This window comes from Phyllostomus hastatus, unplaced genomic scaffold (assembly GCF_019186645.2).
Source record: "Phyllostomus hastatus isolate PE091 unplaced genomic scaffold, TTU_PhHast_1.1 phas_scaffold_78, whole genome shotgun sequence".
Classification (NCBI taxonomy): domain Eukaryota; kingdom Metazoa; phylum Chordata; class Mammalia; order Chiroptera; family Phyllostomidae; genus Phyllostomus; species Phyllostomus hastatus.
In genome coordinates this window covers 51,157,002-51,183,143 of record NW_025334041.1, presented here as the reverse complement: position 1 = coordinate 51,183,143, position 26,142 = coordinate 51,157,002, and the positions used below count along the sequence as shown (strand labels likewise).

At 38.4% G+C, this 26,142-nt stretch overlaps 1 protein-coding gene and 1 pseudogene across 4 annotated transcripts in view; one reads left to right on the top strand and one right to left on the bottom strand.

Moving 5' to 3' along the window:
• The window catches only part of STARD3NL (STARD3 N-terminal like), a 182,603-nt gene that overhangs the window by 136,606 nt on the left and 19,855 nt on the right, over positions 1-26,142 (bottom strand). For 3 of the 4 annotated variants that reach the window (XM_045826996.1, XM_045826998.1, XM_045826997.1), the window contains 6 exons: positions 16,733-17,015; positions 11,249-11,326; positions 8,371-8,448; positions 6,397-6,450; positions 6,168-6,285; positions 3,690-3,785 (listed from right to left, as the gene is read on the bottom strand). In XM_045826996.1, the coding sequence (XP_045682952.1) occupies positions 3,690-3,785; positions 6,168-6,285; positions 6,397-6,450; positions 8,371-8,448; positions 11,249-11,326; positions 16,733-16,957 (649 nt within the window). In that variant the 5' untranslated portion in view covers positions 16,958-17,015. Of the gene's footprint in view, positions 1-3,689; positions 3,786-6,167; positions 6,286-6,396; positions 6,451-8,370; positions 8,449-11,248; positions 11,327-16,732; positions 17,016-18,005; positions 18,146-26,142 lie in introns of those variants that run through there. The other variant, XM_045826999.1, reaches the window with a different exon arrangement.
• On the top strand, positions 18,174-20,430 carry LOC123811237 (annotated as a pseudogene).

Sequence of the window (26,142 nt, the reverse complement as noted above, 5' to 3'; positions counted from 1 at the left end):
GCCAGTCAGAGAAAGACAAATACCATATTATCTCACTTATATGTGAAATCTAATAAACAAAATAAACTGACAAAAAAAGTAGAAACAGAGGCATGGGCACATAGAACAGACTGACAGCTGTGAAAGGGGAAGGGGCAAGGGTGCTTGGATGAAAGAATGGGTAGGGATAAAGAGATAAACATATAGATAGATAGATCTATAGATATAGATATAAATATAAATATAGATATATACATAACACATAGACACAGACATTATACTTATTGCCAGAGGGTAGAAGAGTTGGCTGAGTAGAGGTGGACAAAGTGGGGGAAAATGGGGATGGAAAGAGACTTTCCTTGGGGTGATGGGTGTATGATGCAGTGTGTAGATGTTTTATAGTGTTGTACACTTGAAACCCGTAACCCCATACATTCAACAAAAAATATTAAAAAATATTTAACAATGAATGTTACCTAGTATCTTCAACTATGATTTTTCAATAATTTCCAAAATTTTAATGAAAAAGTGAAAAAATGGTGTTTCCAGTCTATTGCTATACATAGGATGACTATATAACTGACGATCTAAACAAGAACCTTCTAATAAAATAAGAGGAATTCTAATAATGATCACCTGGGGCCACAGGAGCAAGCCAAGACTGTCGCAGGCAAACCGAAATGTATAGTTACTTTTAGTAAGAGTTAAATTCAAATTTTAATGCCTTCATCTAAATTTTTTCAGCACAGATTATAAAGGGTGGGACAAAAGTAGGTTTACAGTTGTAAGTTCAAGAAACAGTTCATTCTTGTATTATTATTTATTAATTTTTGTATTATTTCCCATACAAAGAACTGTGAACCTACTTTAGCCCCATCCTGTATTATGCAATTGAGGTACTCTTCATTTTAAGTCAGTGTTTCAGTGATTTAGGAGGTAATGGATTACTTGTCCCCAGCATCACAACTACTTTAGTTAAGCTGTCTAAGCACAAGTAACAATTTCAACCCTATCACCTGAGACAGGACTGTGCTTCACCAGTCTTTTCATTTAATATACAGGCAAACAGGAAATGGCTAGACCAGGGGAAAACCTGCAAACAAACCACCTTTATATCCTTTAAATGTATATCTACTAAAATATGCTAATTTTCCAAATCTTTGTGATACTAAAATTCAAGTCATTTCTTTGTAAGGAAAAATGCTAACATTATAAGTCTTAATGCCTGCAGTACCTTTCTCTCTTATTTTCATTTGTTCCTTCAACATTTATAAGTTTATTGGGTGCCAGGCACTGTACTAGGTGCTAGAAAAAGCAAGATAAGAAAAGGCAGGCAGGCCCAGGTGCCCTCTTATCATTAGGGCCCAATCAGAGCTGTATCAGGACAAAGGAAGCTTGCAACTTCTGCTTCTGAAAAACTGTTTAATACATAGCTACTGTGCTCATAAGAAAACTTGAGAGTAGAATATCTTCTTTTCTAGGCACACTGATTACAATAATTTTTCATTTTAATTCTTTCTAAATTGAGTGTTCAGACAATAAAATAATAGAACATAATATGATATACAATATCATACAATAAATAAAGCCATTCTAAACACTCCTCTGGCCACTACTAATCTGCATTTTGTCTTAGAGGCTCCCCAGGGGAACACTATGAAACTGTTGTTCTTCAGTATCATGAACCAATGAAACAGTAATATTTCCAACTACCACTAGGTGGTAGTAAAAGTCACCAGCAGGTAACCAATAGATTATTTGCTGAACAATGTTTGAGAAGTATTCCTCATATTATTATCTTAATTAGTAATTCAGAAAAGAATTTTCCTAATTCCTAATTAGGAAAATACATTATTACTGAGAAATTTTATTAGTATTAGAAAAATTAAAGCAATACAAAAGCATGAACAACAGTGCAAAAAAACCTACTTTTTTTTAAAGGAATGAGTTCTATGACTAGCAAAAGTCTCAATGAAATAATCCTTATAACAAAGTAATGAAAAGTTTAATACTTATTCTAATAGTTTCTGCTAACTGAGAAATAGCTTTTCTGCCAATCCATATATTTATATCATCTGACTCTATGCTTCTGTATTTTATACTGCTTTTAGATCCAACACAAATAGTCCAGAGTATCAAGTAACATCAAGTTCCCCTAATATGCTGTCTCATTGCTGTGCCTTTGATCTCCACAGGTCTCTTTTGTCTGGAGTGTGTTTCACTACACTGTGCATATGTGTGCATGTGTTTAAAATATTGACTAAGCCTAATGCTGGGAATAAAATAATGCAGCCTCAAACTGAATTTCATATCCCAGTGACAGAAACAGGCCAAGCCACTGCTGAAGACCGTGCATACAACCCAGGATGACTGACAGGATTGTGGGACAGGTTCCAAAGACCAGGCAAAGGGAGAGGATGCATTGCCCACCACTGCCAGGAGCCAGGGGGTAGGTGGGGGATGAGGAGAATCCTTCTGAAATCATGAGTGGAGACTAGAATTTCAGAGATGCAGTGCTAAGGACAGAGAAAAGCAAGATGCACAATGGCTTGAGAGGGTTTGCCACACAGTATTTTCAAAAAAACTAAGAACAGAATACAAGGGAAGTGACAAACGGAGAGGTTGGACAATGGGTAAGCGTGGTCATACAAGTGTGTTCTGCCATGCTAAGGATTCATGACTTTTTTAATCCTTGATGTCACTGAAGGCTTTTGGGCAAGGCAATTATGTGATCAATTTTTATTTTTTATTAATATTAAAAAGCTGTGTATTTATTTGCCATGAGTGAGGACTCTAGCACTAGAGTCAGGGTTCAAATCTTAGCTCTACCTCTTATTCTTTGTGTGAGGTGGGACAAATTGCTTCACCTCTCTTGCCTCAATACACTCATCTCTGAAATAGGGATAATGGGACCTTACATCAGGGTGGTGATGAGGAATACTTACGGGAGTGTCAAACTCATTCTCACCAGGGGCCACATCAGCCTCAAGGTTGCCTTCAAAGGGCTAAATGTCATTTTAGGACTGTATAAATGTAACTACTCCTTAACAGTAAAGTGAGAGGTCTCAGCACTGCCGCTGGGTAGAAACAAGGTGCCAGCCGGATTCTGCCCGCAGGCCTGTGTTTCCCACCTGTGACTTAGAACAATGCAGTTGTTATTTTTAACACTGCACTCTGGCGGCTGGTTGTGAGAAAGCAACTAAGGCAGAGAGGCTGTTGAAGAAACAGGCAAAAAAGGTATTGACGTTCAGGACAAAATTAAGTGGTACAATTTGAATGCAATGAAAGAGGCAGAAATAAAATGGGTCAAAATGGTTTGGTTAATGATGGGATGTGAGCCAAGAAATGGGTGGAGTTCCCAGGGAGGCTCTGGTTTCTGACTTGGGAAATTCTAAGACATGGAAGAACCTGAGGGAGGGTCAGTTTATGGGGTGACAGGTAAGAGAACATCAAGTCCCTTGTCTTTATCCACTTGTCTTCTGAGATGCAGATCACAAGACTCAGTGTCTCTGGCACTCTATTACATTTATTTTTATATCTCTGTCACCACTGACCACATATCAAGGCCATTTCTCAGTTATTCTCATATCCCAACCTGGTATGTTAAATGTTTGCTAAGTGTTTTGAGAAGTAGAAGGACAGAGAGAGAGGGCATGCATTTTTTTTTGAGTAATGCACAAAAACACAAATGATAATTCAATTTTTTTTACCTGCTTCAGATTCAGGAGGAGAATAAAACTGACCATCAGAAAGACCACCAGGTATAAGTGCTGCCCTCTCCGAAGCATCCTGAACTATCAGGAGTCCTGAAAGAGAAGAAATTCAGATGCTGAGAGGTATGAGATATTTGTTCGGGTAGCTTCTATGCAGGAGTAACCACAATAAAATGATGTTAATATTACATATTTTTAAAAACTCTTACCAAAAAGAGGTACTTTAAAAATCTTTTAACCAAAAAGTAAGTTTTATTAGTAAACTATGAATCTGTGCTGTAGGGACAGATTGCAACAAGTTTTTAAAAACTGCCTCATTACTCATTCGATTCTTTCAGTATCTATAGCATCTTCATGTGAGAATATATCCTCCCTACAGAAATAGTATCAAAATCAAAACACAAAGCAAAATTCAAAACTTGGTCACCTTGTACAAATGGCCTATAGTCTATATTTGGTTGGAGAAAAGCCAGATGTGAAACATAAGAAAGGAACAGACTTTTATAAATATAAAAAGAGTAATTAAGATGGTGAAGTATTTATCCATTAAAAAGGTCCTTAGAAAAGAAAGGTATTAAAAAAAAGACAGAAGAAAAGGAACCATGATGTGGATAGCTCAAGAACACTAACACCTGATGAGAGAGGCCATCAATAATGAGTTCTTTTGACCAAAGCTGAGTTAAGAATAAGAAAAAGTCGGACAATGCACCAGGCCAAATAGCAGGAATCAGGTATGTATGTAAAATGTGCTACAGATAATGAAAATAAACGCTACTGTAAATTTTTTCATAAATTATGTGTTCTGCTTTATTAGTTATTTTAAATTTGGTTTAATCATATAAATATTCAGGCCTCAGTCACATTAACAGTTGTTCTGTTTACAATAAAGTACAATTTGATCTTTGTATATAATTAAAAAATGACTCCCATTAACTTTATAGGTCCCTCCCCCACAATGTTTTCATTAAGGAAAAGAAGGTGAAAGGGGACTCAAAACTTGGAAAATTTTAGCTTAAGGTAAATAGCCATAAATCTAGCAAGTAATGTATACGTTAAGCTTTTTGTTTCAGAAACTACAGATAAGGCCCATCTGGTGCCTGAGAAAAAAAAACAGCTGACCTTCTGGGGTGCTGGCTGGAGATACTGCATGGAGACATCCATACCAGGCGACTACCCCTCCCCTTGGAATTTCAAAGCCCATTTGTCCTCCCCCACCTCCCTTATAAAAGATCTGGCCAGGAAAGAGAAGGCAAGATGGTTTGTTAGGGTATGAACCCGCCATCTTCTCGGATCACTGGCCCTCTGAATAAAGTGCCTATAAAAGATTCAATCACTGTCACTGCTTATTGGATTTGGTAGTGACAGGTAGCCCAAATGCCGGTGTCTTCTGGTTACAAAGGCAGGAGACAGAAACGGCTTGGTCCGATTAACATGGTTTAAAACCTACTCTTAAATAATTCTTTTCTTAGAAATTTCTTTTTTGTAAATGAGATTTTCCAAAAGAAAGTCATTTTCAAGGTTACTTGTCCTTCTGCTGTGCCTTGAGGTTATAATCATGTTTAACTTTACATAAGACACAAGACTTTTTTTCCTATTAGGCAGAGCAAATAGAGCCAGATGACTGACAGAGCATAAAAGACAGCATGCCTTAAATCTGTCTACGTCTTTGTGCTGAGCTTGCTTCATGTCACCTCCAAGAGGGTGAGTGGGGTATGCAGGCTCCCGCTAAGGCCACTACTGGGAAAAGAATTCCAGCCCAATAATCAGTCATAAAGCTCAGTGAATTATTCAGCCTTCCTACTCCATTCAGGGACACTCAAAGCCACACAGGGAGATTACAACAGCTTTGGCAGGACTCACAATTCTGCAATGCTGACTCTCACTCAACTACTCAGAGGAGGACAGTGAACGCCTGAGGTGGTTGAGCACTTCAAGGCTTACTATTTCCTCTTCCCAAACTCCATCTTCATCATTAACCCAACAGTTATATCTAGGCACTCAACCGTTCTAACTGTAGCCCATTCAAAGCCACTAGCTCTGTGAATAGCCATGTGAAACTCTGGGGAATCACTGACTTTTAGAACTGCTGACTCAGCTCCCCTGGACCGGTCTTATATTTCTCTGTCCCTAGATAATAGTTCTGTTTAGATACACAAAGTGACTAGTGACCTGAGGGTAACAGTAACAGGGAGAAAAAAAATTGACCTGTTTGAGGAGAAAGAGGTATTGGCTATTTTTGTTGTTTGAATGAGTTTCTCACCAGTGTTCACACTTCTAAGGAAGCCAGGTCTGACAGCTGGAGAAAGGAGTCACATTTTGTCACTATCCTTTCATCCAACCCTTCTTGTGATTTCTGCTATACCCACTAAACAAAGGAGACATCATAATCCACCTAACTCCACCCACTTGCAGCTCCATGCAAATCCAGCTAAGTATCTAGCCAGTCTCAGAAGGATAATTTTGAGACAAACTTACTGTTTTCTTCTTCTGCTTCTTGAGGTAACACTTTGAAATCCAGGAACCATGTCTCGATCCAGGCAAGGATGAATGAAATAATGGGCAGCACATAACCAAAAGCTCCTTGAGAGAAAAGCTGGAAGAACAGATGTGACCAGCAGAGGGAAACAGTTATTATGAGCTTACAGTGGAAAAAGAGGTCTTGTCATTATAGGTGGTATTATTCAGAAAAAGTCTTAGGACATACCTTTGAGAGGATCACTTTTGCTAGTAAAAAGGCACTGGTCACTGCTGTCGTCAACTGAAAGACATATAATTCAGCACCACTCGAATTAGACATTGCATACTGCAGAGGCACCTTCTTCACAAAAGACCCACCTGAGCCAGAAGCATATAATGCCTGAGAAAGCTAAGCCCAGGCTGGCTCCTTCCCACAGTACTTTACCTCTATTCCCTAAACCCAGGCTGGGACAAAGTGGGCTTCTAGGTGGTACACCATCCCAACTTGGCTCTCGTGGCTTCCTTTCTCCCACATTTTAGGAAGCTGGTGTGTTGAGAAACTAAGTTTTTTCCAAAGACACTATCACAAAGAAGGAGGAATAGTGAAACACAGAGGTAAGGCTCCCCCTGGGGGTTGGGATTATCCCACAGGATCTGCCCCTGTCATTCTATCCTCTAAGATTTGTAGAAATGTGAAACCCAACCAAAATGAATGCTGAACAGTGGCCTTGACTGACAGAATGGAGGGCAGGGGATATCAGGTGTCATGCTCAGTAAGCATTAACAAAGTCACAGAGTCAGTATTTGTTAGCAAAAACACAACCAGCTAGCACACGAGGACACACACCAGCCACAGCAAGCCACCTGGGGGAGGAAGCATTTTACATTCTGATACTAATTAACATTACAGGCTAAAGAGCATTACAGTGCTCTTTAGATACCGGCTGACTTCTTCCAGCTGCCTGGACCCTTTCTACAAATGTTTTTAAAACTAAAAATCAGAAACAATAAAATGAATGTGCTAAATCTGACCTGTCCTTTGATCATTTACAATTAGATATTGAAGATAACTTTCTTAAAACTCTCACAGAGTATCAACCACTTTCCTGGGGGAGGGGGACGGGCACTGAAGCAGATAGACTGGCAAATACTAGTGCATTTTGCATGTTAAAGAGACTCAGATAGGTACTATCATAGCAAATTGGGAAGGGACAACCATCACAGCTATTTAGTATTGGTAAAAACATATTTAAGACAGGGAGTCAAGACTGGCTAAAACTGTCAGCTCGCATCCATGAAATGGGAGTTTGGGGCTCAACTGATAGTCTAATGATTCTGTGGATGCTCAGAAGAGATGGCCCAGGCAGAGGTGGCCACTGGTACACTCTATCTTAGGAGTGCTGGACAAGCCTATGCCAGCCCACACACAGATCTTGGTCTCACATTCTAAAAGCAGGACCGTGGGTTACTCCTAAGCAACATTCTCATCATATATCTGCCTTATTAGAGCTCTGAGAAAGGTGAGTGTTCAGATGTCTAAGGATATGGCAAAAACGATTCATGCAGAATTGCTTATAATTCTTTACATCAATAAACATTTATTAAGGGTGAATGGCATGTGTCAAAGATCTATGCCAGATGCAATGAAACAAATGAGTAAAAAAGGCCACTGCATTAAAGAAGCCTAAAGGCAACAATAATAAAGAGCATGAGAGCTTTTCCTTTTAAAACTGGAGGGAAAGGAATAAAACAGGGAGGAAGGCAATTATCAAAATAAGCAGAGAGCAAGTAATGAAAAAATCGCCAAGCAGTTTCAACCAACAGGAAATTTTCTAAGTATCTTTGTGGCAATTATCAAAATAAGCAGAGAGCAAGTAATGAAAAAATCACCAAGCAGTTTCAACCAACAGGAAATTTTCTAAGTATCTTTGTGACAGAAGTACTGATCTTACCTCTCACTGTAAAATGAGGTAGAGGGTAGGTTGATGCTTGGCCAAAATCCTGTTGGGACTCTAGATTTCTCTTTTGGCTCAGTACCCACACGAACAAACCTAGTCAGTCACTACCATTGGAAAGAAGCCCTGGAGGGTTAAACCTGTTGAAGTGTGGAGGAAAGGGACTCAGGAAAAACTAGTAGAATTTGGCCTGGAATCAGCCCTGTTGTGAGCAGGGCCCAGCCACCAGCACTGAAGGAGATGAACCATTCATCCGGTATACTCACCGCTATTGCCCACCAATGGCGCAGTCTGCACACAGCATAGGCAAGTATTAACACTTTGAATCGAAAAACTGCCAAAAGCTATATTTAAAAAAAAAAGACAAGTTTTTTAAAATACATACAAAAGGCAAGTAATTTAGATTTATGAGGAACCCACCAAAGTACTTCATCATTCTGATTGGCTGAGGATTGCCACAGACTAACGTTGGTCTGCAGATCAGCCTGTGAGAGCCCTGCTCCAGAATTTATGTAATGCCACCCAAATAAGTGTTCAAGTCAACTTTTCATCCTCAACAAAAATACATAAATTAAATGTTTGTTTTTCCTTTCTGTTAGCATCCATCTATATTTTTGATACACTTTTAAGTGTAAACATGTTCTAAAAGTTGACTTACACACTTCAGGTACAAATGCTCAATTTTGAAAGGTATCAGGTTTTTAGTCAAGCCCACAGTAAAGCTCTGGGGTATTGGGAGTACTGGAAGAGTTCAGCCTATGTCAGTAGCTACTATCTGATTATTTAGGGTAATTCTGAAACTTTCATGAAACTCTTTAGTGTATTATTATCCCATGTAATCCCCACCACAAAAACCACATGAGTCGAGTGCTATCATCAAACCACAGATACGATGGATAAAAAACTGTCCAAAACCACACACTCCTCAGTGAGGAAGCCAGGACTTGAATCCAGGTAGCCTGACTGCAAAGACCACTAGACTCGTAACCACTATACTACAGCTGCCATAGTAATTAGGAAATAAACAGAATAAAGTTTACCAATTTTACTTGGGAAATATGCTTATTCTGAGTTGGGAAAAGTAAAGCTGACTCTTGAAACTCAGTGTCAGAGTCTGCCAATAGTTCCTCACTAATCAAAACTGCTGAAAGGCCGGAAGCTAAACTTTTTTGGTGCTGTGGACTAGATAACCTCACATAAGATCCTTTTACATGAATGACATTCCCAAACTGTATTTGTTTTCACTTCGCTGCTTTCATTAAAAATGTGTTTTCTAACAACCTCCTAATCATTTAGTTTCTTAACTCATTCTAAAGTCTATCTCTGCATTCTGGACTTGGCAAAAGGGTAAGTCTCTATCTTGAAGTCTCCCAGATCCCAAGGTTTCTTGGAGGCTGTGACCCTTTCCCAGCCCACGCATGGCAGTTTTTCCTATCTAAGCTAACAGGCCCTACCTACCTATTTGTCCAGTAACCCTTAAGCTTAGAATACAGATAATCAATGGAGATCTGACCGGTTGATTAATCTGGCTTCCTGACAATTCCTGACTCTGGCTATTTTAAGATAAATTCAGCAAGGGCAATAAGGAAAAAAAAAGAAAAATCCATTCGTTGCTTATATATCAACAGTTTCAAAAAATAAATATCAAGAGATTTAGAATATAACATGTTCTGCCACCAACTTCAAAAGTTAAGACACTGAACCATGAAACTTAATTTCTTACATTAGTAATTTTCCAAATATTCTGTAGCAGCCAAACACTTTTTTATCTACTGTAATAAACCTTAATATACAATACAGATAAGAATGAACCCTAACATACTATGCAGATGAAAATGAAGCCTAAGATACTATATAGAAAAAAGATAAACCCTAACATACTGTGCAGATAAAAATGGAACTAGTTAGGCAGCAAGGGGGTGATGACAAGGAATCCTGATCTCTGCTCACTGGGAATTCCACTTCTTTCCCCATGCACAATTCTGCAGGCCTCTCCAAAAACAAAACAAGACTTGTCAGAGCTGTTTGGAAACCATTAGAAAATATAATTATTAAAATTCTCAAGCTGGCTGGTGTAGCTCAGTGGATTGAGTGTGGGTCTGTCAACCAAAGAATTGCCAGTTCATTTCCCAATCTGGGCACATTCCTGGGTTGCAGGCCAGGTCCCCAGTAGGGGGGCGTGTACAGGCAACCATAAATTGATGTTTCTCTCCCTCTCTTTCTCCCTCCCTTCCCATCTCTATAAAAATAAATAAATAAATAAATAAAATCTTTTTAAAAATAAAATTCTCAACCATAAATAATGATGACAGTGACTACAGGTGGTTCTTTGAGCTTCTGTTTTCCATGTATTATGTCACTAATTTTTCAGAATGATGATGATCTCATTTTAAATACTGAGGAAACTGAAACTTACACCTAGTGTATTCAAAGATATAAAACTAGTAATCATGTTGTGAATCAAACCCAGATTTTTCTGATTTTAAGGGTCCTACTTGTAACCACTGTGCATGTAGTTTTCTACAGACAGTGAATAAAGTAGTTAAAATGAATTTGGGGGAACTCACTGTGAATTTTAATTGTCTATGCTGTGTCTAACCCAATGTTGGACTCTGATTTCCTTACACTATAAAGAGATCCCACAGAGATGTAACAAACCCAGAGTCATAGTGTTTCCTAGAAAGACACTGCCAGCATTCATTTGACTAAAATACCTGCCTCATCTACAGATAATGCATCTACATAACTCTATAACTGGCTAATGTAGTCCAAGACTACAAATACATAACTTTCCTCAAATTCTATCAGAGAAAAATGAAACACAGACTGTTATTAAAAAAAAAAAAACACTGAAATCCATGTCGAGACAGAAAAGAAATTGCATTTCATGATGTTGTTACATAAAAAGATAAACTTTCCTTTTAGTGATTCATAGTTAATGGCTTTTATCTTTGAGATGAACAGACAATTCTAATAAAGAGGGAAACAACATAGAACTGGCCAGAAACTACAGGAAAAAAGAAAAGTAGAGTTCAAGAAAGAAAGCAAATAGAGCTGCACAAATTTTGAGGTCTACTGAAAAGAAATTTGCCTTTTGGTTAAGTCATCATATCTGAAATAAAATATACAAGAGAAAATACTTACAAATATATCAAAATAAGAAGAGTAGAAGTCATAGTGTACCACCTCTTTCTCTAACGTGTTCTCAATGCCTCCATTCACCTGGGAAGAAAGAGGAAAAAGTAAAAACAAAAAGAGGTTTACATGTGAAAGCGATACAAGAAACATACAAGTAAGGTTTCATATACACTTTTCTGCATATCTTCTAGGAATCCAGAAATGCTAAAATATAGAACCCTCCTACTTCTAAATAGAAAAATGCCGAATTGCATTCCCCTCTTAATTCTGAATTCATTCAACAAATGTAAATGTATAATGAAAAGCAATGTATTTTTTGTAGTTTATATTTTGGCAAACTAAAATTTTAAATTAAAAAAAGCCCTCAAACTTTATCTTAGAAGAGAAAAAAACTTAGCCCAGACTGAAAATCCTAGAAATATATACTCTGAAAGAAGACAATTCACATTTCTCTAGGGCTTCCCTCACTTTCTAAATTACTCTCCACTGTTTTAGGTCTTGGAAGTAGATTTGACAGAACTTACTTTTAGACTGGATACAAGGTGTGAGAAATACAAAACAAGCTACACAATCAAGAATGAGACTATATTTGTGGCCTGAGTGTCTGAGTATAGTTTACTGATGAAGGGGAAAGGGAAAGGCAGGAGTGGACCATGTTAGATTAAACATCGAGCTGGACATGGCAGGTAGGTCACGATATAGCAAGTCACTAACTTCTGGAACAATTCAAAACCACGTCTCTAGGCTTCTCTAGAAACTGTAAGAGCTCACTATTATAGCAAGTGCAACATTTCTACACAGGAAAGAACTTTTAATAGTCTAGAACCAACTTACCTATGCAAGTTCATTTTTCTACAGGCATTTTCTGTAGACACTTTCTAGCTAGGCTAATATTTTCTCTTCCTCTGTCCCTGTCTCCTCCAACACACATACACACACACATAAGCACATATTCCTGCCTCAGTGCTTCTGCTCACCTTGATCTCCAAACCCTTCCCCTATTGTTTCCACACTAATTCCAATTCCTTCTTCTATCCCAAATTCCACCCATACTTCCACATCCAGTTCAGTCCGTCTTCTCCACCTAATCCTCAGATAATTCCAACTCACTGACTTTCCTCTGATCTGCATTTCTGTTATTATCGGTCATCACAGTGTAACTACAGAACACAGTGACAGTAGGTAATAAAATCAGAATCAGAAAGGAGAGGGTAATAGTACCTGAAACACAAATGTATCAATAGTGAGAAAGTAATAACCAGCATTTTCCCTCTCATTCAAGGTAAAATTTATTTCAGTTAATAATAAATTACATAACCTATAATTGTGAAGAGTTTTAAAACTTTCAAGGGGCTGCTGTACAGGATATATTTTTACTTGATTCTCAAAGGAATTCACAAGGAAGGCAACACAGGTGTTAAACCTGGAGAACTTAAGTGGCTTGCCTTTTAAGGCCACAGAACTGGTCGTGATTGTTCTTGGTCAAATTAGAAGCATTCTGACACTTTCTAGTATACAGTTAGAAAATAAGGAAACAAGCAAAGGCCTTTTTTGAACCATAATCTCAAAGTATCAAAAGCTGAAAAAAAAACTTTTCTATTGTTTTTTAGATCCCTGTCTTTATCAGTCTGAAGAGACTAAGGGAGAAGAGTGTGGACAGAAAATAGAGTCCTCAGGGAACTCAAGCTGTGGTGAATTCCAGATCCCATTTGGGCAACCAGTTCATTCAGGGGTGCAATAGGCAGCCCTACACAGAATCAAAACCATCCCTTCAACTGGCCCCAAACATTAGCTGCCCTAAGGCCTTCCAGAAGAAAATGAATCACAGTGGTATAAGCTTTCTCTAGGCTCACCAGTCCCTGCACTCCAGGCTGGGTCAGTGCCCATGGACTCCCTGGAGCAAGGAAAAGTGGCTAAGTGGAAGTCATATATAAAGCAAAGTATTACGTTACTGTTATGATTGCATAGCACGGTTTGGTCCCCATATGCTTCTGAAGGCCTAAGTAACCTTTATACTTTTTCTTTCTTTTTTTGAAGACCAACACTAGAGGCAATATAAGATATGTATATCTCCTAAGCTAAACTTGTTATCTTATGTAGCTTTTGTGGAACTCGCAACACCTGAATCAGCAGCCTGTACCCTGGTGCTCAGTTAAGGTACAGAAGAACAAACTGACAGTAACCAGAGGGGAGGGAGGAGGGAAATAATGGGGGAAAGAAGAAGAAAGGTCATCAAGGAACATGTATAAAGGACCCATGGACAAAGACAAAGGAGGGTGGGATTGAGGGTGGGAGGTGGGTGGGGTGGAGGAGAGTAGTGGGGGGAGAATGGAGACAACTGTACTTGAACAACAAAAGAAAATAATTTAACAAATCAATTTGAATGATTAGAGATTTAGAGAGATAAAAGAAAATGGATGGTCAGTGTGTAGTGAAAAATCCAAGTCAGAATTGACAAATCAAAACAAACTAAACTAGAAAGTGAATGTTTTTTTTAAAAATCTTATTTAAAAAAGTCATGACATACTGTCTTAGAGATCATATACTTTGTGTGATCTTTTAATTTTTTTTAAGTTTTATTTTAATCATCGTTCAAGTAGTTTTCTCCCATTTACTCCCGTTCCAGCCCACCCACCCAACCTTCCCCACTTCCCTCCCATTACCACCCTCCCCCTAGCTTTTGTCCACGTGTCCTTTAAATTTGTTCCTGTAAACCCTTCCCATTCTCCCCTGATATTGCCTCTTCTCTCCCCTCTAGTCACTGTCAGACTATCCCCTATTTCAGTGACTTTGGTTATATTTTGCTTGTTTCTTTTGATCTTTTAATTTTATAGCCAGGGAAACCAGAAGTCAATGGAAAAGTGAAGATAAAAGTGCATTTCTTCATTCTAGGGCTGGTGATTTTTCATTTTTAACACATTACATAGATGTAAACATAGTTTCTCATGAGCGAGACCGAGTGCAACCCACTTCACTTCCAGTTCAGTTTTTTTGAAGCAATAAAAAGAAGTGAGAAGTGAGATCCTGTGATCGTAGCTCTGTCCCATGGCCTCTGTCAGTTAAAGGCACATAGTGAGATCAGTGGTAAACCAATGAGGTCCTTCATTTTGTGCTGCCACCACAATTTTTCAGTGTGCTCTCCTAAAACTGCTGCTATGCTGTCCTGTCAAAAGATGCATTTCTTTTTCATCTCTCATTATATAGCTTTTAGTTTTGAAAATATATTACTCCTTAAATATACATTCATTTAAATATTTTCTTTAACGTGTACATGTGGAACACATAGTAAAAGAGATACGAAATTACTGTGCCATATCAGTGGTTTGTTGGTTTGTTTGTTTGTTTTTTCCCACTAGAGCTTTCTTTGCTTTTTATTTTCATGGCAGCTATTCACTTCTTCTTTTTTTTTTTTTAAGATTTTATTTATTTATTTTTAGAGAGGGAAGGGAGGGAGAAAGAGAGAGAAACATCAATGTGCGGTTGCTGAGAGCCGTGGCCTGCAACCCAGGTATGTGCCCTGACTGGTAATCAAACCTGCGACACTTTGGTTCGCAGCCCACACTCAATCCACTGAGCTACACCAGCCAGGGGTTTGTTGGTTTTAAACAAAAATAAGGTGTATCTACAGTGCTACATTAACAGAAGAAAACTCTGTAGACAGAAACTGTTAACAGATTCATGCTGCATATTACTATAATTCTGAAATAAATCTTATTTTCTAATATAAGTATCTGCTTTCATTAAGTGGCTTTTGTTTCTTTATTAAGGTATAATTCAATGAGTCCAATTAACCTAATGTCTAAGAGTTTAGAGTCTAGAACTAAAATTTCTGTTATGAATCAAAATATTGAAGTTTAGATTGAGATGTTGACTCTATATAAAAAGGCAAAATCAAAAACTTCTTTCAAACAAGAATCTCAGCATCTTTTCATATTTTTTCTATTTTATTAAATTTCTCATAAAGCACCTAGCACTATGCCTAGCAAAGAGTAACCTCTTAATAAAAAAACAACAACCAATAACTATTACTACCTAGGAGATAGCAAATATGTCTTAGAAATAAATGAACTATTGGAAAGTGAAGAGAGCAGACCACTTTTGCCTGGGAGAAAAGCATTTTGGAAGAGTTTACCTATTATTGTTGGTAAGAAAGGTAAACAGAAAACCAAGGCTTTTGGAGAAAACATTATTTTGGATTAAATAAAATACATCAAGGTAAACTTCACCTATTTACTTTTACTTTTATTAAATAAATGTAGCAACTAGAGAACTTAAAAAAGCACATGAAGTTTGCATCCTATTTCTATTGGATAGTACTGGTCTAGACCAGTGATTTTCAACTGGTATGCAACAACAGTTTTTAAAGCATGCCATACCTGACTATTTAATCAGGGGCACTGACTGACCTCTTTTCCCTTAGATTGTCAAATAAAAAAAATGACAACAGCCAACACGACAATAGTCATCTGGTGTGAATGAGCCAAAATTATACCTATATTTTGTCAGATTGGCAAAAAATATATTTTTTGGTGTGTTGTAGAAATTTTAAAATTAGTTTATGTGTGCCATGAGACGAAAAATGTTGAAGATCACTGGTTTAGACAATTACTTAACAATATAACGGCATAAACCTGACAAAATATAGACAAATCTCCAAATGCTTCTCTAACATTTTTTAATAAAATATAAATAATCTGTTTGCAAAAAGGTAGAGTAAATACATGCAAGCTCTAAAGTATGGGAATTAGAAAAGTAGATGCAACATCTAGAACATATTCCAGAAGCATGCTAGATTTCTTTGGAGGAAGAATCAGAAAACTTTTTCTGAAAAGGGCCAGAGAATAAGCATTTTTGTCTTTGTGGGACAAAGGGACTCTCTCACAACTATTCAGTCCAATCACTCAGCATAAAACCCAGCCATAGACAATATGGGCAGGGCTGTATTCCAATAAAACTTTATTTATAAAAGTAGTCCAGCTGCACTTCACCTCCAGGCTGTAGTGTGCCAACTCTTGTTACAGAGCAAAACACCATGAATTCAAATTTCAAAATCCCGGACAAAATGAGTTTTAAATTAACTAGGTTTGATTTAAAGAATAACAGTACAGAAAAAAAAATGTCCAACTCAGCTGGAGAAGACCAATGTTGCCTCAATTGGAAAAAAAAATGGAATTCACTAACTGAGACAGAAATGATGAAAAAAAATAAGAGCCCTGGCATGTGTGGCTCAGTTGGTTGGAACACTGTCCCACAGACCAAAGGGTCACAGGTTCAATTCCCAGTCAGGGCACATAACCAGGCTATGGGTTCAATCCCTGGTTGTCACGTGTATAAAGAAGTGGCAAATCGACCTCCTTCCCTCCCTCCCTCCCTTTCTAAAAGCAATGAAAAAAATGTCCTCAGGTGAGGATTAAATAAATAATTAAATAAGAAAATTATGTTTGTCTCTGGAAACAATTCTTATATAGTCATGGGGGAAAAAACACTTACATTTAACTCTATTATCCACAGTAATGTTACAAATAAGAGGTCAAAGGTGACAAACAAACAGAAAGTCCTCCTGACATCAGATATGCTTTTTTTCCCCCTTCCTTCATAGGACTCAATCCTGGCCATGAGCTGTGTAGGGTTGATTGAGTGGACATCGCACAAAGAAGCATGAGAGATCTGGCTCCCTGTGAGAGCATTCTCCATGTCTTCTGGCAGGGAGTTCATTCTGGAGGGGAGTTACAGGAGCTTTTTTCCAACTTCACCATCCCTAGAGAGAAAAAATCTTTAGGGAATAAAAGAGAGACACAATGTTAAATCAGAGCTCACCTAATACCACAGCATTACCAACAACTACCATGTAACTGTCTCTCTGAGCATCAGAGTCTTCCCTGAAGACACAGGGAGAAAGTGAAATGAGAAACAATTCTTTCTTTTAAGATTTTTAAAATTGTTGTTCAATTACAGTTTTCCATTACTCTCCAAGGCCTTACCCACCACCTATTCTTAAGGTTAAGAGGGGAAAAAAAGGGGGGCAAAAAGGGGGGAAAATGGGACAACTGCAATAGCATAATCAAATATAAATCAAATATATTTTAAAATATATTAAAAAATCAAGAATTAATACTACAAAGTAGCTATATTTAAAAGAATGACAATAGAAAAGAATGTAAATTATAGAAGTAAAGGATAAAGACAGAATGTTAACCACAACAAAAAGGTGTGCCTGATAACCTGGAGGCCTTTTGTTGAACAAGCCAAGCCAATTCTCTTGCCATGCCAAGGAAAAATCCTCTACAATTCTGTGTCACTCCCCAGGGACTAGGAAAGCAATAACTGAATCGTTTCCCAGAGAGCATGTAGCCAGTATGTATAAACCACCTATAAAAATTTGTGTCCTAAAGAGGAATTGCTTTCCACCAAAGGTATCTAAAACACCAAATTTAGCATTTCCCCATCACCTCTTAGTGAATACACGTTTCTGGGCCTCTCCTTAGGAAAGAAGTATGCACACTGCAAAAAGTTCAGCAACCCACAAATGCCCCTCCAATAATTACAGGAGTTACACTTCTATACGGAGATGCAGAACCTCCCCCTGCAAGGCTAAGCTGTGCTTCTATAATAAAAGACTTAGTAATCTAAATGATCTGATCCCCTCATGGGGGAGGCAAAAAGTCATCAGATGGAAGGTGTGCTGACTGGTATTTTTATTTGCCATACATTCCAACTTCCCTCCCTGTAGTACATCTCCCTGTGGGAAGATTATATTATATACCTTTGGCTCTACTGAATGCATATGCTTTCTTTGGCCAATGTAACATGGGCAGGAGTCTGTGTGTCACTTGAATCCAGATCTTACGAACAAGTGCATGGTTCATCAGGCTTTTTTCTTTCTGCCACAATAACTAGCAATGTCCAGAAAGAACATAGGAACATTTTCAAGATGGGTAAAATAAAACTTCAAAACTCTGCTGGAATTTCCCTAAAGTAATATGATCCAATTTGGTACTTAATTCACAGTCCAAAACTCTGTCTCTTTACACTTGGCCCTCATATCTCTCCTCTCCCACACTCAGAAACAAAAGTCCTTTCCATATTTTCATACAACGTGGTAATAAAATAACATGACATTTTGAAAGCAATCTGCTATATGAACTCAGATATTTTAAAATAGCCATACTTCTTGACCTAGTAACCCTCTTTCGGAAATCTAAAGGAAATTAAATGTAGACCTTCTACGCAAAATTTGATCTATGTGATTAGAGGTGAGGTTAATGATTACCTGCTGGAGACAGAAGGAGGGAAGAGTGACTAGAGGCACAAGCTTGGTCAAGTTCTAATTCCTGGCCTGAGTATGCTAAAGTGGCTGTGCTCACTTAGTAAACATTTATTGGCATAGGCAGTAATTTCCATGGTGTGTTGACCTATGAAAAATTCAAATGCTGTATACTTATGTACATGTACACATACATGAACTGTATATGTGTTCTCTTTCAATAAAAATTTCTATCAAAAAAGACTTTATCATACCTATAATAACCCATTTAGACAACAACCTGAATATCTAACAATAGGGGAATAATTAGATAAGTCATGGTATACTTACAGTACAATCATTAAGATATACTTAAAAGCATTTATACTAACATAAAAAATGTATTATAATGGTAACTAGATTAAAATCTGGACACTAAATGGAATACACACATACACATAGTATGTTCACAACTCTGTAAAATATCAAAACCATACTTTTAAAATAATATGCCTATAAAATATATCAGATGCTAAATACTATCTCTGACTGATGAGATTATATTTTCCCCTCCTTTTACTTTTTCTATTTTTTTTAAATTTCCTATTTTGCACAATTATATTTACAACAGGAGGAATTAAATTTCAAATGTAATTGTTTTAGCATCCTAGACACATGTTCCAGGACACTCTGACACTCTTCCCTCCCTTTCTAACTCATCTGGGCAACAGTAGATAACAGCACATCAGTCATTCAATCTGCCTCCTCAGAGTCAGCCAATCAGCAAAGTATTCTGAAAAGCTCAACAGATGTACACTTCAGTGCTTTGTAAAAGAAAACATAAAATTCTAAAAATTGAAGTATTTCTGCAGTTTGTCTCAATGAATCAATATCATCCTAGTAGAAGGAATATTAATGGCATATTCCCCAAAACATTTGCTCTTAAAACAAAGCTTGCAAAATACTAAGTTTATCAGCTAGACCTTTTAAAAATTAATTCTAAAACAAAAAGTAAAAATGAATGTGAACAATATGTTTTCTTTAATGAAATACACATTCCAGAATGGAAAAGATAAATGAACTATTCTCTAAAACTAACTTGGATGAAGATATAGATATATTTCTGCAACAACACATGCTACATTAAGAAAAAGAAATTCAAATAATTTTTAAGCCAGTCTGATAATCTATTAGCAAGCATATTTAAAAATTAATTTTTATAGTCTTTGTCACTGTGGTTTCCTGCTTCACCAGTGCTTGAACAGAACCTGGTGCTCAACCCCTATCCTACTCAACGCCCAGATCCATCCTCTGCCATCTCTTCACAGCGCCCCTGGACCTCCCCAAGGCCCCCACCACTGCTCCTGTGCCACAAAGCCACCTTCCTCAGTCACACATCACAACAGCTATATCTACCTTGCAGGTGTGCCACAACTACCATCAGGTCTCAGAAGCTGCCATCAACCACCACATCAACCTGGAGCTCTATGCTACCTATGTTTACCTGTCCATGTCTTACTACTTTGACTGCAATGATGTGGCTTTGAAAAACTTTGCCAAATATTTCCTTCACCAATCTCATAAGGAGAGAGAACATGCTGAGAAACTGATAAAGCTGTAGAACCAATGAGGTGGCTGAATCTTCCTTCAGTGTATCAAGAACCAGTGATGACTAGGAGGATGGGCTGAATGCAATGGAGTGTGCATTACACTTGGGTAAAAGTGTGAAACCAGTCACTACTGGACTTGCCTAAGCTGGCCACTGAAAAACATGACCCTCATTTGTGTGACTTCACTGAGACTCACTACCTGGCTGAGCAGGTGAAATCCATCAAAGACTTGGGTGACCAAGTAACCTGACCTGCACAGTTTGGGCACCTGAGAATCTGGCATGGCAGAGCATCTCTTTGACAAGCACACTCTGGGAGACAGTATAGACAGCTAAGCCTCAGGCTGCCTTACCATGGCCACAGGAATGACGTTGCTGGTCACCAAAGCAGTACACGCATGTGGCAGTTACCTTTACCTTCTCTTTAACTTGTATGAATCATCTACTTTCATTTGTACCATTCCTTCAAAACAAATAATTTGGTAGCCCCCCCCAAACCCTAGCTGAGTAGCTTAGTTGGTTGGAGTGTTGTCCTGTACACCAAAAGGTTAGGGGTTCAATTCCCAGCCAGGGCACATGCTTAGATTGCAGTTCCGTCCCTCATCAGGGCACATAGAGGAAGCAACCAATGTTTCTCAATGTTTCTCTCTCACATCAATGTTTCTCTCTCACATCAATGCTTCTCTCTCTGTCTCCCTTCCTCTCTCTATAAAATCAATAAATATATCCTTGGGTGAGGGTTAAAAAATTAATTTAAATTCTTAAAGCCATTAAACTGTACAGAAAATTCAACAAAGCTCATAACTGTTTTAGGAAGAAAATCATTCCTAAGGTAATTAGATCATTCTTAGTCTCACTCATTCCTCCTTCTCTGAGCCCACTTCTCATGAATAAAAAAGAACAAAGCAAATCACTAACCCTAGGAATCTGAAGCCATTCCGAACAAAAAACTGACATTATACAATGCTATGTACTTGACTTGGAAAATGAGAATCATTATACGAAAATATAACTGCTAATTAGCTAGAATTTGTATTTACATAGCTTTAATAATAAAGTTGTCCAAAGCACAGACTGCTCTGAGCAGCCTGACTCCATGAAATCTTAAGAGTGAGAGACCGTTTCTGTTCTACAGCTATAGCACTTCAGAAAGGTTCGGTTCAAGTGCCAATTCCTTCAGGAATACTTCCTTGGAACACTCCCTACATTCCAATCCCCAGGCAGGGTCAAGTATGCCTCCTCCAAGATTCCCTAGGATTGTGGACATGTCACGTATATCGCTCTCCACACTGTACCTTAATTATCCATTTACTTGCCTGTCTCTGCTACTACGGGGTGTGGTCCTAGAAGGTCCTGAATTTTGATTTATACACCCCTATGCTCACAGGAACTACCACGGTGCACAGCACACAATAGGAACAAAACAAAAGTTGACTGAATAAATTCTACCTAACAGATGTAATACAGAGGCTAGCACAGAGCAGGATCTCAAAATTCTCTGCTGAGTTGAGACTACAACTGTTTGTTTCTGAGAAAGAGTTTGGATATCTTTCCATATAATTTAAGTATTAAATATTTAGTTCTTGGTAATGTTGGTACAGGTAGATCTAGCCAGATCGTTGGGCAGAAGAGAAGGGCCCCAATGTGGCAGGAGCAAATGTGTTCCCTGGGCAAACACGCTACCTAGGAAGCGTTGCAATGACCTTGTAACCAATCTAGCACTGTGCTTGATGAGACAAATGACAAATTTCCTTGCCCCAGACAGAGATGTGGCAGGAGGAAGCCTTGCCCAGAGTATGCAAAGGGCTAGAGTGTGAGGGATGAAGGGAAAAGCCCTCCTACCCACTTTCAGTTCCTGATTAAAGGGGAAGCCAGAGGCCACAGCTGCACAAGTACCACAGAGACTAACATGGTGGCAAGAGGAGGTGCTGACCTGCCAGTCTAGCCTGGGAAAAGAATAGGACTGGCTGGGTAGCTAAACCCTTCCAGAATGCACAGCACTTTGGGCCAAGAGACCAAAACAGAGGGAGGCCATAGACTCTCCCCTTCTCTTCCTCTGGGATCTGTGCATGGCTGTGCAGGCCAGAGCATTTGCAGGACCAAGTGGGACCTGGGAACCGCATAGACAGATGACAGAGTGACAGGCCCCATGAACAGAGGCCCTGAACAGAAGGCTGCAGCAGTTGCCAGCTGCACTGGGCCTCTAGTGTGGGAAGCTGTGGCAAGGTGATGGAAGTGCAGGCTGTGTGCACAGACTCCAGGGAGACTGAAGCCAGAGAGCTGTCCACTTAGCAGACTTGGGCTTTGTAGGGCAGTTAAGAATGGAGGGGGATTTCTGGGCATGGTTTTGGGTTTCAGTCTTTTGGGGAACAAACTTTTTTTTTCTGTGTTTTGCCTAAGAGAGGATCCTGGAGTCGGGAGTCCCCAGTTCCCCCAAGTGGTACATTTTAGCAAAGATAATTTTCCTCCCCCACCAACCTTTGTCTTAAGCTTGCGTTAGACAGCAGGTAGCTGAACCTTACTTTTGTTTGGTTGCACTGAGATACTCTCTGGGGTTGGCTTAAGGAAAGTTATGCCTCTGTAAGTATTGAATAGCTGTACATGCAGAAACAAAAATCTACAGTTCAAGATTTATTCCAACCCTGGGAAGAGCACGGGGGATGAGGAGTGGGGTCAAGAATTATAAAATAAAGGAAAACATCCCTTATCTTTTTCTCAGAATTGTGAGAGGAGATGAGAATCCTCTTTTCTTGTTTAGGTTTATAAAAAACGAGACTCATATAGTTTTTGTTTTATCTAAATGGATAATTACCCTCTACTGTGCTATATTAGTCAGCTACTTCTATATTCATGCTGTATTACACTATCGCAAAACTCAATGGCTTAAAACAATCCATATTTATTCTCAAGATCACAGGTTAGCAGGCTGCTGTAAATTCTGCTTATCTAGTCTGAGATCAGCTGGACAACTGTGCTACAGGCTGTGCTTTGTGGAACTTGGCTTCAAACTCTGTTGGGTGGGTGGGGTCTAGGTCTTCTTTCTATATCTGTCTTCCTCCTTGGATCCAGACTGTCTAGGGCATGTTCTTTTTATGGCAATTAGCAAGAGCACATTAGAATAGCTAGACCATGTAACACATGTAAAATCTCTTTATATAACATCATGTCTGCTCACATTTTTATTGGCCCAAAATACATCTCAAGGCCAAACCCAAAGGCAGTAGAGCTCGGATATAAACTCTATCCAAAGAAAGAGCATAGGTAAGTGAATATTTGTTGATTAACAATCCAATCTAGCACAAGTATCGATGTTCTAAATCAGGAGTTGACAATCTATGGCCTGCAGATTAAATATGGCCTTTTGCCTGTTTTTAAACACTATGTTTTTATTAGAACACCACCACACCCACTCTTTTTAAAGATTTTATTTATTTTTACAGAGAGGGAAAGGGAGAAGAAAAAGGAGAGAAACATCAGTTTGTGGTTACCTTTTCCACACCCCCTACTGGGAACCTGGCCTACAACCCAGACACGTGCCCTGACTAAGAACCCAACTGACAACCTTTTGCTTCACAATCTGGAGCTCAACCCACTGAGCCACACCAGCCAGGGCCCCACACGGATTGTCTGTGGAAGCTTTCATACTAAGATGGCAGAGATGATCCGTTGTAATGGAGACTGTACAATTAGCAAAGCTGGGCCAAAACTTTGGCTGCAGCTAATTCAGTTCAAAATTGATACTACCCAGATGGTAAACACAGCTTCTTTGGAGCAGTAGCTACCAGTGCTAGTGTTTTAGACTCTCACAATTTCATCCCTTTCTAGGAGGAGTAAAGAATCAAACCAAGTCTCTCAACCCAACCAATCAGCCTTCTCTGTACTATTCTGGCAAGAACCATGATACTGTATGTTCTCCTCTGAAATAATGTCAGAATAACAGACATTAAAAATATTTAATTCAGGCCCCAGCTGGTAGGGCTCAGTGCACTGAGCGCTGGCCTGTGAACCAAAGGGTCGCCGGGGCAACTCCCAATCTGAGCACATGCCTGGGTGCAGGTCAAGTCAAGTCTCAAGTAGGGGGCATGTGAGAGGCAAACACACATTGATGTTTCTCTTCCTCTTTCTCCCTCCTGTCCCTTCTGTCTAAAATAAATAAATAAATAAATAAAATCTTTAAAAAAATGTATTCAGAAAGACTTCAGTCATCTTATCCAAAAGCACAGGGAGCATATTTGGCTTAAGACATGTTTTGCTTGGTCTTATACAGTGCTTCTAAAAATTTCAAACTAATGGAAAACATTTTTAAATAGTGAATTTTCATATAAAAGCCCAGATTCCAGCTTCTCTTGAAAAGTAAGAAGATACAGAATCACCAGACCTGCATTTCCTTACCATGATAAAAATGCCAAGAAGCTGCTGACTTCCTCAAACGGGGCATGCAGTGGTTTCAGTCTTGACCTAACCAGGAGGCATTTGAGTTTTCCACTCTAATCTATTCCCACTCCTTTATTTTAAAGGCAAAAAAATGCATTAACACCTGAAGATTGTGTCTCATCCTGTTGTTTCAAAGCTGTCTTTGTTTTTGTTATCAGTTATTTTTGCTTATAAAGTAAATGTTTGCTTACAGATTAAAATAAAAAGAAGCTCAGGCCTTATGTGGATTATAAGGAGGCACCCATCTAAGAGATATTTAGGTTTAAAACTTTGGTTTTCCATTTCTTTCCTCTCCATCACCCCACCTCACCCCAGATTCCTAGAAGAAAATCAGTTATTTCAAAAGAGCAGGTTAAAAAAATTCTATAAAATACTTAAATAAAAATCACCTAACCAATTGTTTGGTATTACTTAAAAATCTTTCCTGAGACAAGGAGTGAAATTTTGCTACCAGATCCCTATTAATTTGCCAATGGAAAGTAAATGAAATACTTCTAAAACAAAAAGAAAAAAGATTTGTGTGCATGTATGAAACTCTGCAAGGCTTTTTACAGATCTGCCCATATCATCAAGGCTACAATGGGAAATGGGGCAGGGAAGAATTTTGAAACAACTAAAATAATAATACTGTCCTATGAGAGTTAAACTATAAATTCAACACAGAATGAATTAACAGTAGATGTGCTGTGTCCTTAAAGAAGCAAAGTGGCTCACAGGCTATGATATGCAAATAAAGTGACAGGAGATACTTCAGTCTAAAGGGAAGAAGAGAGAATTTGCCAGTAAGAAAGTCCGGAAACACAGGAAAAGAAATGTCATAAACAAATGGAAGCTGTGCTCAGCCTGGCACTTAGTCCACTAGCCAGCTTATTCCTATGACTAATATAATAGCATAAAGGTATTGTCAATGCCTTTTGACACCAATTTAATAATTCCCTGTAGGCCTCCCACAACCTTTTAAAATTGTGTGTCTGATTAATATTACATTCTATGTAGGGAAACAACAGATGGGTCAGCTTGAAATAAATATTTAGTTTACATGGCAGCTATAATGTTCATTGTAGATTCTGAGACATGAGTTTATCGACATGCAGCAGAGCCACTGGCCACAGAGCTCTGTAACCAGAAGGTGATAAATCATGTTTCTCACTCAACAATAAAGAGGGCTGCACTCTAACCCTAAGAAGGTCAAAATTTGTGAGAAGCTTTTTGAGAGGTAGACTCTAGATATCTCCTGATGACCCACAACAGCATCATTGGGTACAAAAGTGCTCTTTGGGAATTTCTAGAGATATCACTCAGATAACAACTTAGTATTGGTTACCTACCACAAAATATTAGCATATTCTGTATACAGTGTGAATGTGGTAATCTTTCAAAACAGAATTATAAGAAGTTGTAGCATCACTACAGTATTCTGCCAAAATCTCTTTATAAACTAATATGCCAATCACCATTAACTTTCCTTAAGTATAACTATTAAACTACTTGCCAGACTCGAATCAGAGTTACAATACCTGAACTTAATTGTGAAATGGTAATACAACATTTGCTTATTTTAAATCTGACTTGCCAGTATTTCAGTCTGGTTACTAATTCAGAACCAATAAAAAG